Here is a 13,460-nt window from a genome sequence, read left to right on the forward strand (position 1 = left end):
TTTTTCATGAAATACCCAGCTTAGTCAGGGGTACACGAGGGAAAGAGAAATGTGGGCGTGTCTCATGTAAAACACGCAACGCGCGCTGCGTGTCTGTGTCCAGTAACACACACAGCGCACGCTGCGTGCTGCGCCTGTGTCCAGTGTATGCGCATACACACATCGCGTGTGTGCGTGCGTGCGCATGTCTTGCGTGCGTGTGTGCGTGCGCGCGCATGTCTTTTATAGAGAGATCAGATGAGAAAGAGCTTCACAGTAACTCCGGTTATATTTACTCCACCAAGATATCCAATATATCGGCGCGTTTGGCTCAGTCTTTCCTCTCTAATGATGGTACTATTTTGGTGATTTGATCGTGTTTTTCTTTACAATGTTTTAAATTGTTTGGTAGAACTCTCTCCCCCCCCCCCTCACTAAAACTTCACGTGCACACAAACGTCACGTGCGCGTCAAACGTCTTTTATAGAGAGATCAGAGGAGAAAGAGCTCCGCGGTAACTCCGGTTATGCATCGGCGCGTTCGGCTCGGTCTTTCCTCTCTAACGACGATGCTATTTTGGCGATTTGATGGTGTTTTTCTTCACAACGTCGACGTACGCGCGCGTCCGAACGCCTCTCGGTAAAAGCCACACCATCTAAATTTCTGGGGGAAATTTTCTAGTTATTCTTAACAATAAAAAGACAAGCACTGTGTTTACTGTACATACAAATCTGTTATACAAATGTTAGCTTGTTGGACATGATGTACAGTGAGAAGCTAGGTTCCCCAATATATATATTTGTGTGTGTTATACTTGCAGAAGTGTAGATACAAGCATAAGTTAATATTTAATTACTTTCTGAGTAAGCTAAATCCAGGGTCAAGACTAAAATGTACTTTTCAACATCTAAATGGAAACTTCCAACCAAACTAATTAAAAGTGCTTTTTTTTCAATGTTTTCTGTATCCATCATTTTAGTTAATATCAGTAAGAGCGGCAGAAATAAAATACACAAAGCTCCGTGTTTCACATCCAGACAGTTCGATTGGTAATCTATTCAACATCTTAGTGTCCAAAGGTGACCTGGATGTCAATGATCAAGTTGGCTCGGTATAGAAAAAGCTGCAAGACCTGAATTTAGTCCATGCTCGCCAAAGGAAAAGTACAGTGCGGACAGAGAACTCCACAGAGAGCTGAATCAGAACAGCAGTGCAGAATTAATAGTGCATCAATCCTTTGCAGATTTCTATGCAGGTGAGTGATTGAAATTGTTTAATTGCATTGATTAGGGCAGTGGTTCTCAACCTTTTCTTAGGGAAGTACCCCCTAACCACGGCGAAGCATTTTGGGTTTGAAAAAAAGATGTAATATACAGCGCCGTGCCTGATTTAATACCGAATATATAAAATTCAGTTTACAAACTTACACTTAGATTTATTAAATAACTATTTTTAAAGGATTTTTGAATGGATGCTAATTTTAAATATATATATTTTTAAATCTCCTGGAGTGCCTTCACGTACCCCCCATTTGAGAACCACTGGACCAGGGATCCAAACAGTTGATTTACCTCTTGCTTTACTTCTGTCACCATAAAGCGATTCTAAATGTGTTCTTCTAGAAACCGTAGGCTCGGTGAAGATGACGTTTGAGAATATCCTGGAGGAAATCGGCGGTTTCGGGCCTTTCCAAATCACCTTCATGGTCCTGCTGTTCGTCCCTCGAATGGTTCTGCCCTGCCACTTCTTATTGAATAACTTCATCGCCGCGTCGCCTCCTCACCGCTGTGACATCAGCACGCTGGGCGGCGGAGGACTCTTCAGAAATTTGACTCGGGAGCAGAGACTCACCGTCGGCCTCCCGGTGCGAGAAGATGGCGCCCCGAAATCCTGCGAGATGTTTACAGAGCCTCAGTTTCAGCTCCTGGCCAACAGCTCGGACGCCGGCAACCTGTCGACCGTTCAGTGTCGGAGTGGATGGGTGTACGACAACTCCACCTTCACTTCCACCATAGCAACTGAGGTACGGCTATTTGTTTTTACACTGTCTGTTCATCATTTCAGTCAGCCAAACGCTTTTAAACAGCAGATAATTTGTCTTTCCCCAAAACAGTGCAGGTGGATCTAATAGCATTATTTATGATGCCTTATTGTTTGAAAATCAAATAAAACCCAGTCTAAATTTGTTTTGAATTGTAAACACAGTTTTTAAACAAACCAACAAGTCAATGCATTCCTTTTTAATATTGCCATGGACCAGTTATGTTGATGATAATATATAAACAATTACTTTTTCTGCAACTCACTTCATATAAATGATCCACTTATCCCAATTTCCTTTTATCTCAAAAAGTAGGTCATTCTTTCAACACCACACTTGTTTTACAGCTTTTTAGTCAACTCTGCGTCTGCACCTGTTCCCAAGACACACGCCAGCACAGTTATGCATTAATATTTGCCCCAAAATGAATATGTGAATAAATAAAGTTAAACATCATGTTCTGTTAATGACACCCTATTTAGGATAAAAAACCTGTATCCCAATAGATAATTGAACAACCTTTTCTGTGATCTGCTCTTCCAGTGGGACCTTGTCTGTGATAGAAAGAGCCTGACACAAACCACAAGCTCAATCTTCTTTATTGGCGTGATGATAGGGGCCATTACTTTTGGATTCCTCTGTGATAAGTATGTGAACAACATCCATATTTTTTGCATATACTTATACATATACAATATTAAAGGGAACATTCGGATGGGCAATGCACATGGGAGAAGGTTGTCTTCTGCTATCTGCTCAGTGGCAGAAGGCCCCTGAAGGCAATAATTTCCCTGTAAAAGCTGTGTCACCAACATTAGTATCTTAAATCTACTTCCCACTCGTACTTGCAGGTACGGGAGGAAGAACACTCTCCTGGCCTCGTACGTCATGTCCATCGTGTTTGGCTTCGCCAGCGCGTTTGCAAACTCCTACATTGTGTTTGCGGTGCTGAGATTCCTCACCGGGTTCGGACTGACAGGAATCATCGCCAATGTCGTTGTAATCGGTGAGCTGACTAAGTTGAGCTCTCCGGCTTGAAAGATGATGCAATGCTAGGCCAGATAATCCGCTTTTGCAGGTTTAAGATTTGAGAAGTTCAAGGTCCAAACAAGCACGTCTTTATCTGATCACACATGTTTAAGCAAACTCCCAGTGAAATGAAAATAAAACAGAAATAATCATTGAATTATCATTATCATTACTAATTCATCATGGCGTTTCCCTCACCTTGCAGGCATTGAGTGGGTCGACACACGTCACAGGGCATGTATCGGAGTGGTTGGCAGCCTGTCCTGGTCTGTAGGTAACATGCTGCTGGCCGGGTTGGCCTACCTGATAAATGACTGGCGGACACTGACCATGGTGGTCACAGCTCCACTGGGCTTTGCGGTCTTGACCTGGTGGCAAGTAAAACACATACTTGTGTTTTCTTTCAAATGAACAATGAAAATGGACATTTCACCCTGTGGAGCTCACCTTAGGTCAAGTATCACTAAAGAAAGCAGTGTTTGTTTTAAACTTGCTGGAGGCTGAAGATACTTTGAACTACACATGAAAATGAGAAGAAATAGTACCATTCACTGACTCAATCCAAAATCAGTGGGTCTACCACTTACCAGTTATTGTCAGTGCTATTTCATTTATGTACTAATTAAAGTATCCACTGATTATTAACTAATTTTAATATAATTGCAGGTGGATTCCTGAATCTGCTCGCTGGCTTTTGGCTCATGGGAAAGTGGAAAAGGCTCAGTTTTACCTGGAAAAATGTGCCAAGTTCAACAAAAGACCAAAGGTGTCATCCAATGTTCTACTGGAGGTAAGTTTGAGCTTGATGTTTAATGGCTTTTTATGGGGTAATATCTGTAAATATTTAATGATTAAATAAAAAATAAATAAATGGTGCAGTGCATGTGTTGCTTAGCCAATTTACCAGTCAAAGTCAGAGATGGGCAAAAATACATCAAAATGTATTTTGATACAAAATACAAAATACCCCTCAAATGTATTAAAATAAAATACAAAACACTGGTGGCAAAAAATGTAAAAGAAATACAATAGATGTATTTTGTATTTAAAATATATGAAATACTTTTTTCTGTAGTTTCCATTTTCTCACAATTTGGTATAGTGGAGCATTCGGGTTTGGGATATATAATGTACACAAAGCTCTGGTGAACCCCACAAAAAGGAAGAACAGTCACATAATGTCAGTGGAACTAAGCAAAGCTCTTACAAGACAACAACTTGATTGGTTATATATATATTATTAATGGGACTTAACAGCCCATAAACTTTGGCTTTGTATCAGCAAGAAAATATTCATCACATATGAATAGCATCACACATTAGGCCTATGTACACTATAAAAGCAAAAATATAGAATTAAAACCAGTTGTACACAGGTAAAGAGTCTAAATAAATTATTGTACATAAAGTTCTGCACAGAAAAATTCATAACGATATAAGTTGAATAGTAAATCAATACAAAGGTGAACAGGTAACTTAACAAGTGAGTAATCTACTTCTTTCTCTTTTACTGTACCTTGGCCAGTGGCATGGTAGCCTACTTATTTCTATCTTACCTTGGCCAGTGGCATGGTAGCCTACTCATTCCTCTCTTACATTGGTCAGTGGCATGGTAGCCTACTTATTTCTATCTTACCTTGGCCAGTGGCATGGTAGCCTACTCATTCCTCTCTTACATTGGTCAGTGGCATGGTAGCCTATTCATTACTCTCTTACATTGGCCAGTGGCATGGTTGCCTACTTAGTTCACTCTTACCTTGGCCAGATGCATGGTAGCATACTTATTTCTATCTTACCTTGGCCGGTGGCATGGTAGCCTACTTATTTCTATCTTACCTTGGCCAGTGGCATGGTAGCCTATTCATTACTCTCTTACCTTGGCCAGTGGCATGGTAGCCTACTTAGTTCACTCTTACCTTGGCCAGTGGCATGGTAGCCTACTTATTTCTATCGTACATTGGTCAGTGGCACGGTAGCCTACTTATTTCTATCTTACATTGGTCAGTGGCATGGTAGCCTACTTAGTTCACTCTTACCTTGGCCAGATGCATGGTAGCATACTTATTTCTATCTTACCTTGGCCAGTGGCATGGTAGCCTACTTATTACTCTCTTACATTGGTCAGTGGCATGGTAGCCTTCTTATTTCTCTCTTACCTTGGCCAGTGGCATAATAGCCTACTTATTTCATTCTTACCTTGGTCAGTGGCACAGTAGCCTACTCATTACTCTCTTACCTTGGCCAGTGGCATGGTAGCCTACTCATTACTCTCTTACCTTGGCCAGTGGCACGGTAGCCTACTCATTACTCTCTTACCTTGGCCAGTGGCATGGTAGCCTTCTTATTTCTCTCTTACCTTGGCCAGTGGCATAATAGCCTACTTATTTCATTCTTACCTTGGTCAGTGGCACAGTAGCCTACTCATTACTCTCTTACCTTGGCCAGTGGCATGGTAGCCTACTTATTTCACTCTTACCTTGGCCAGTGGCACGGTAGCCTACTCATTACTCTCTTACCTTGGCCAGTGGCATGGTAGCCTATTCATTACTCTCTTACTTTGGCCAGTGGCATGGTAGCCTACTTACTTCACTCTTACATTGATCAGTGGCATGGTAGCCTACTTATTTCTATCTTACATTGGTCAGTGGCATGGTAGCCTATTCATTACTCTCTTACCTTGGCCAGTGGCATGGTAGCCTACTTAGTTAACTCTTACATTGATCAGTGGCATGGTAGCATACTTATTTCTATCTTACATTGGTCAGTGGCATGGTAGCCTACTCATTTCTCTCTTACCTTGGCCAGTGGCATGGTAGCCTACTTATTTCTATCGTACATTGGTCAGTGGCACGGTAACCTACTTATCACTCTCTTACCTTGGCCAGTGGCACGGTAGTCTACTCATTACTCTCTTACCTTGGCCAGTGGCACGGTAGTCTACTCATTACTCTCTTACCTTGGCCAGTGGCACGGTAGCCTTCTTATTTCTCTCTTACCTTGGCCAGTGGCATGGTAGCCTACTTATTTCATTCTTACCTTGGTCAGTGGCACGGTAGCCTACTCATTACTCTCTTACCTTGGCCAGTGGCATGGTAGCCTACTTATTTCACTCTTACCTTGGCCAGTGGCACGGTAGCCTACTCATTACTCTCTTACCTTGGCCAGTGGCATGGTAGCCTACTCATTACTCTCTTACCTTGGCCAGTGGCATGGTAGCCTACTTATTACTCTCTTACCTTGGCCAGTGGCATGGTAGCCTATTCATTACTCTCTTACTTTGGCCAGTGGCATGGTAGCCTACTTACTTCACTCTTACATTGATCAGTGGCATGGTAGCCTACTTATTTCTATCTTACATTGGTCAGTGGCATGGTAGCCTACTCATTACTCTTACCTTGGCCAGTGGCATGGTAGCCTACTTATTTCTCTCTTACCTTGGCCAGTGGAATGGTAGCCTACTTATTTTTATCTTACATTGGTCAGTGGCATGGTAGCCTACTCATTACTCTCTTACCTTGGCTAGTGGCATGGTAGCCTACTTATTACTCTATTATATTGGTCAGTGGCATGGTAGCCTACTCATTACTCTCTTACCTTGGCTAGTGGCATGGTAGCCTACTTATTACTCTATTATATTGGTCAGTAGCATGGTAGCCTACTTATTTCTATTTTACATTGGTCAGTGGCATAGTAGCCTACTTATTTCTATCTTACTATAGTCAGTGGCATGGTAGCCTACTTATTACTCTCTTACCTTGGCCAGTGGCATGGTAGCTACTTATTTCTCTTACATTGGCCAGTGGACTGTAGAATGTATGAAATAATACAACTAAGAATACTTTCATAATATGTCTTTTAAATAAAATTAATTGGATATTTAATTTACTGCCCAGTCCACATTCCTCTGAAGGAGCGAAACAGATTGTAAAGTTCACTTGAAGCTGACACGTTTCTTCAGCGTTCTGTTAGACAAATCAAGAACGTATCTTCCAAAGGGACTGAAGAACAAGTGTTGCAGTCCCTCAGTCACAACGCTGTCTGGCAAAAACAGATGGAGGAAATTGTACTAAAGTGAATTGCTTGACCATAAAATGTGAACCCACCCTTTAACATTCCCTCTCTGCTTCTGAACAGACACTCTCCGACACGGAAAAGCAAGACAAAAGCTACACATACCTTCACCTAATCAAGACGCCCAAGATGAGACGGTTAACTCTACTGACTGGGATTGTGTGGTGGGTACTACCTGGAAAAATACGACGACAAGGAGAAATATAGATGTATGGAAGGAGACCCATCCAGATACAGAAACATAATAAGTAATGCTTTTGTTTTTGCTCGTGAATGATTATGCAGGTTTGGAGTTGCATTGACCTATTATGCAATCAGCTTGAACATCGGTGGATTTGGTTTGAACATTTACCTCACACACTTCATCTACGCTGCCATTGAAGTCCCTGCTAAGCTGGTGATCTATTTCTGTCTCGACATCTTCGGACGGAAGAAGTGCCAAGCAGGCACGCTGTTACTGACCGGAATCAGCATCGTCGTCAACATATTTATACCACGAGGTCATTATTGCCTTTTTACATTTGACAGAAATTACATAAGTGACACACACGGGCCGATGTGGACGTTATTTTGTATGCGACACCGTGAACTGGCATGAGCAGTCTCCTTTTTGATTGAAGCTAGATGAACGTTTTACACACTCATCTTGTGCCGCATGCTGCATCGACTGTACCTCCCCGTAGATCTGTGGCATGTGCGTGTTGTTGTCGCCGTCCTTGGAAAAGGCCTGTCGGAATCTGCCTTCACGACCGTCTTCCTCTACACAACCGAGCTCTACCCCACAGTTGTCAGGTTGGTTACTGTCACAGCTGCATTAAGCTGCTGCATTGACACGGCCTTATTGTGCTCATCATTCATATGAGGGTACATTTTCTTTACCCTTGGATCATGTCGGTAGGAACTCTTTCCAAAATGTCCTCTTTTTGTCCAAGTAGAGATGTGTGTGAAATTGTCATAGCACAAATTATTTAGTTAATGTTAAAAAAAGTGTGATATTTGACCATCAAATTTGAATCAGTTCATCCTTGAGTCCAAATATGAATAAATTCCTTCTTGGTGTTCCTGAAATATCACATTTACGGAAATTGAAAGACGTGTTTACCATGACCTTGACCTTTGACCTTTAAACCACCAAAATCTGATAAATTAGTACTTTCATCCAATTCGTCTAAACTCAGTCAAAGGTGTCGGGAAATGATGAGAAAGGAACGGACGTGAGGTATAAAATTGGCCAAAACTGTGTAAACAAATGTTGTAAAAAAGCTGTGACTTCCCCTTAAGTTGTAATCTAATATTTAGGTTAACACCTTCTAACCTTTTAGATCTCCATTTCATTGGTAGAAAACATATTTTAAACTGAAAAGCTCTGAACATTTCCTGTCTGCAGACACAGACATGGTTGCGTAACGACGATGGAGGACTAATTACAAAGTTTATTTATCTATCTTCTGCCTCTCCAGACAAAACGGTATGGGCTACAGCAACTTCATGAGTCGTCTGGGCGTGACCGTGGCGCCGCTCGTCCTGCTGCTGGTGGACGTGTGGTCCGTTCTTCCTCAGATCATCATCTGCACCGTGGCCATCGGCTCTGGCCTGGCGGCTCTGCTGCTGCCAGAGACGCTGAACGTGAGGCTGCCGGAGACGATCGAGGACGTCGAAAAAACGAGGTTGGTAAAAGGATAGGTGAACGCCACGATGTGTACAATTTGAATACGTTTTGGCGACATCTGGAGGTTGTATGCAGAATGAGCAGCAAAGACCTCTGAATTATGTTTCGCTTCTGATATTTTTCTAATAACGCAGCCGGCCCATAATCAACTTGGCATTTTCATTGGATTAGGCATTATAATAATAATAAACATATTGATCATATATACAATATTTATCATACTAACACAAATCAGATAATATTTATTAGATCAAATCAAATATCTCTATTTAAGTATTTATATTGAGAGTTTTTAGAAAATTGCTATCCATTTCTACATTAAACATTTGAATCAGGAGTATAAAAAAAAAAGTGTATGGACACAATAATATAAACACATGTACAATCAAACCCAGTGAGTGTTTTAGAATTGCGTTTTTTAAATAAAAATGAAGACTCCTTGAGTTACGCAGAAAAGGAGTCATGTCACCTTGGTGCATTATTTGGAACCCCCCCCCCCCCCCCTTGTCCCTTTTTTCCAGTTTGAGGAATGTGATTGGCCCATTGGTTTATATGCATGTGTCTGTACAAGAAAGGTTTTAATATGGGTCACACATGTGTCAAGCGTGTCACCAATAGAAACGTTCGAATTGTTTTCCTTTCATCTCAGAGGAAAGGAGGTCTCCTCTCACTCCGCGGAGTCTCCAGCTGATATCCTGGAATTGAAGAGCACGACTGACATGTAGCAGTGTTTCATCACCATTGTTTCATGTCCACACACAACATACAGAGCGGCTATGTACTCACTGCCTTTACAGGTGTAAACAGCGGCGATGAGCCCGTTGTTATCATGTATAGAAAATGTTGTCATCACTGCTGTTTGTTAGAAAATGGGTCAAAACACGTTTGGATGCTTTGTAAACATAAAGATGCAATCAGATATTGAAGAGAATGTATTTATATAAAGGTGCTGGAAAGGTAAATAGTTTTAGTTGAGTATATTTTCTCTGTTCCCTGATTTAAGTGTGGAGAGAGAAACCCTTTCACGTGGGTCAACAGATCTCTGTGAGTGAAACCTTTTGTTTGTACCTTTCACACGGGCTGTTATTATTATAGCATTATCCCGCCTTTATCGAATTTCTGTGTGATAGGTACGGACTCGGGATGAGTGGAATTAGTTCATCATCTGCGTCAAAGGAACAGCCGGTGTTCAAGACTACACGCCAACACTTGTTGTATCCGGAAGTCTGACGGACTCAGTATCCGATATACAAGATTTAGTTGACGCAAGCCAAGGCAATCAATTAGGCTGAAGGCCGACATGCTTTGCACACACATCATCATCAAGGCTAATCTCGTTAACAATAAGGCCACTCGCACAACACCACGCAACATCTCTACGTATGCCCTGCAGACGAATACACACACTTGCCTCTCACACACTTGTGTGTCCTTGTAACTAAATTATGATCTCATGTACTATTTATGTCTCCTTTGTCCTTTACCGGGTGTAACCTTGTATTGGTTCAGGTGGCGTGGGGTAACAAGAGGTTCTCTAAACTCAATTAGCATTGTGGACCATTTGGAACAGCGCCACGCATGCAGAAGAAGGCCTTACCAGAAACAGACGAGTATTCGATGGCAATATCTGAGGAAATACCACCAATTGTTTTGAATCCATTTTTGACAATAAAGGCTTTGAGTAGTAAATACTGGTGGACATGGGGAACTTTAAGTGACAAAGCATTCTTTAAAGATTTGTTTCAGAAACCCACCAAAAAGTATCTGTTGGGGCTTTCAGGGGGGTCTAAAGTGTCAATCAAGGGTTCTCAGACCTCCCGAAATCCCCCTGTATTCTGCACACTGTGACCTATCATATTCTGTGACGTCATTTGGAATTTCAGCCATATTGCCACATTCATTCAATTAAAATGTGTTATCGTGCTTTATCACACTCTGTATTACCATAGGGGTTGCCAACTATGCACAGCAGTGACGAGGAGGTGTCAGACAGCAGTGATGCTCCTGTGTTTTTAAGTAAAAGTCAGCAGCAAAAGATGTACACTGCTGAAAAAATAAGAATGTTTTTACAAAAAACAAAAGGGAGGAAATGAGTCAAAGTTGCAGACTTCTTTCCTGACCTACAGTAAGTCTATTTTATACCTCTGCCAGACACCATATGAGCCGGAGGGAGTAGTCTGGCCTCACCGGGTTTTAGACTAAAAAAAACATAATAAGGGTGGTGGCGAAAGCTCCATGTGTGTTTTAATAGATTTATTGTTTTTTATTTTTGTTTTATTTTTAACATCTTTCTTTTAATGAATACTTTTAGAGTGGGAAGTTTAAATGTGACCGGAGCCAGAGATGTTAAGAATAGAACATCAATTTCTGAATTTAAAAAGATGAAAGGTATTGATGTTCTCTTCCTACAAGAGACCCACAGCGACAGCACCTACGAGGCCGACTGGAGGAGGGAGTGGGAAGGGGAAGTCCTCCTGAGTCACCACACAAACCTCGGTGGAGGAGTGGGCTTCCTCTTCTCCAGGTCTTTTATCCCGGTCTCACTGGAGGTCAAACACATCATCTTGGGGAGGTTGTTTTTAGTTAAAGCACAGTTCAACCTTTTTACTGTTTTTATCAGTGTGTATGCTCCAGCAACCGGTGCAGAGAAAGTTTAACAGAAAGTTAATGATGTTTTAAATGGCTGTGCCTCGGAGGATTTTTTATTCTTGGGTGGGGATTTTAACTGTACAGAAAATGAATTAAAAGGCCGTAATCACACAGAGCCAGCTGGTCCATTCTCATGCCCTGGTGGATGTGTGGAGAAGGATGCATGCCGACTGCCGAGAGTACACATGGTCCCACTGTAGAGAGGAAAGGATCTCCTCAACCAAGTTAGACCGTATTTATGTTTTTAAGCACCATTTAAATATTTTGACAGATTTTTTTTACTGATCATTCTTTGCTTTTATGTCATGTTTTTATTAGAAACATTTTACCCAAGAGCGCATATTGGCATTTTAATTCAGTTTTAACCTTTGATAATAATTTTAGAGAGGTTCTTATTCATTTCTGTGTGATTTTAGGCTAAGGAAGAGTGAGTTTAGCAGTTTTAGGCAGTGGTGGGACCGTGGTAAGATTGAGATTAGGCTTCTTTGTCAGCAGCATGCTTTCAACGTCACCCGAGACATAACCAGATCTATGAAGGACCTGGAGACTGATATAGTGGACCTAGAGAGTTTAAGTGAGTCCACGGGAGGTGGAGGACATATTGAAGTCCTAAAGTTCAGGGTGCACTGGTCAGGTCCCGATTCCAGACCATCACAGAAGATGGACACTCCCTCTAGGTTCTTCTTCGGCCTGGAGAAGAAGAGTGGGCAGAGGAGGGTAATCCACTCACTGTTAACAGACGCAGGGCAGCCAGTTGTGGAACCAAGCCAGATCAGAAGGTGAGCGGTGGACTTTTACTCCTCCCTGTATACCAGTGACTACAGGGAGGAGGGAGCATTAATGGAGGGGTTCTCTGGGGAGCTGCCTCAGGTCTCTGAGGAGACTAATGAGGAGCTCGACAGGCCCATAAGCCTACAAGAGTTTAAGGCCGCCTTGCAGGACATGCAGGGACGGCGTGCTCCCGACATTGATGGCCTCCCTGCCGAATTTTAGAAGGCCTTCTGGGATGTATTTTCTAATAACATCCTAGATGTTTTTAACGAAAGTCTGGCCTCTGGTTCCATGCCGATGTCCTGCCGGAGAGCAGTAATAACCCTGCTGCCAAAGAAAGGAAACCTGCAGGACATCGAAAACTGGCGTCCTGTGTCTCTACTGTGTGTGGATTACAAGCTTCTGTCCAAAGTCTTCGCCGCCAGGCTGAGGGAAGCTATCGGGACCAGACCTACTGTGTACTCCGCAGGTCCATGGTAGACAATGTCTACCTCATTCGGGATGTTTTGGAGGTCTCCGGCTCGTTGGGTATTAACACTGGTCTGATTTCTCTAGATCAGGAAAAGGCTTTTGACCGCGTTGAACACAACTTCCTCTGGAAAGTCCTGGGGAGGTTTGGGTTCAGCGCTGGCTTCATAGCTAAGATCAAGGTGTTGTACAATGAGGTTGAGAGTGTGCTGAAGATAAACGGCAGTCTGTGTGCTCCTTTTAGAGTGGGTAGAGGGGTCCGGCAGGGTTGTGCTCTGTCCGGGATGCTCTATGCACACTCCCTGGAGCCCCTCCTCATCAAGATACGCTCTAGCCTGCAAGGTCTGGTTTTACCTGGTTTTAGTGAGTTTTTCGGCTTATGCCGTTTCATCAGAGTCGCGCTGATGAGGTCACGGACCCTGTGCCTACAGCAGCTGGTAGATGCAGTGGGGCCGACGCTGAGCGACCCCCCGGCCCTGGGCGTTCTGCTGGGTCTGCATTCCGTCCGGGTGGCGAGGAGGCTCCTGGAGCTGTGGAGACAGAGGCTGACAGGGAAGGAGAGGAGCCTCCTCATGGACTACAGCCAAGGAGAAATCGAGCCGGACCCTGCAGACCCTTTCCCTCGAGATCTCACTGAGCCCAGGGCTAGGGGAACTCACCGGCCCCCTGCTTGCTTCGACACACCCAGAAACATTACACGTGTCAAGAGCACAAACAGGTCCGGACTGTGCAACAGGCTTCCCACTGTGTGGTCAGAGAGACTGGGACAAGGTGGACCTGGCC

General features: G+C 43.0%; 1 protein-coding gene across 1 annotated transcript; it reads left to right on the plus strand.

The window, feature by feature from the left end:
* The first annotated feature begins 1,142 nt into the window (after positions 1-1,142).
* LOC117743992 (solute carrier family 22 member 7-like) lies at positions 1,143-10,409 on the plus strand. Its single transcript, XM_034552030.1, has 11 exons — positions 1,143-1,234; positions 1,602-2,002; positions 2,564-2,667; positions 2,872-3,026; positions 3,255-3,423; positions 3,716-3,839; positions 7,184-7,284; positions 7,406-7,620; positions 7,804-7,912; positions 8,581-8,787; positions 9,439-10,409. Exons 2-11 carry the CDS (start codon positions 1,622-1,624, stop codon positions 9,512-9,514), a joined length of 1,641 nt encoding a protein of 546 aa, XP_034407921.1. The 5' UTR covers positions 1,143-1,234; positions 1,602-1,621; the 3' UTR covers positions 9,515-10,409.
* The last annotated feature ends 3,051 nt before the right edge of the window (positions 10,410-13,460 follow it).

This window comes from Cyclopterus lumpus, chromosome 15 (genome assembly GCF_009769545.1).
Source record: "Cyclopterus lumpus isolate fCycLum1 chromosome 15, fCycLum1.pri, whole genome shotgun sequence".
Lineage (NCBI taxonomy): Eukaryota > Metazoa > Chordata > Actinopteri > Perciformes > Cyclopteridae > Cyclopterus > Cyclopterus lumpus.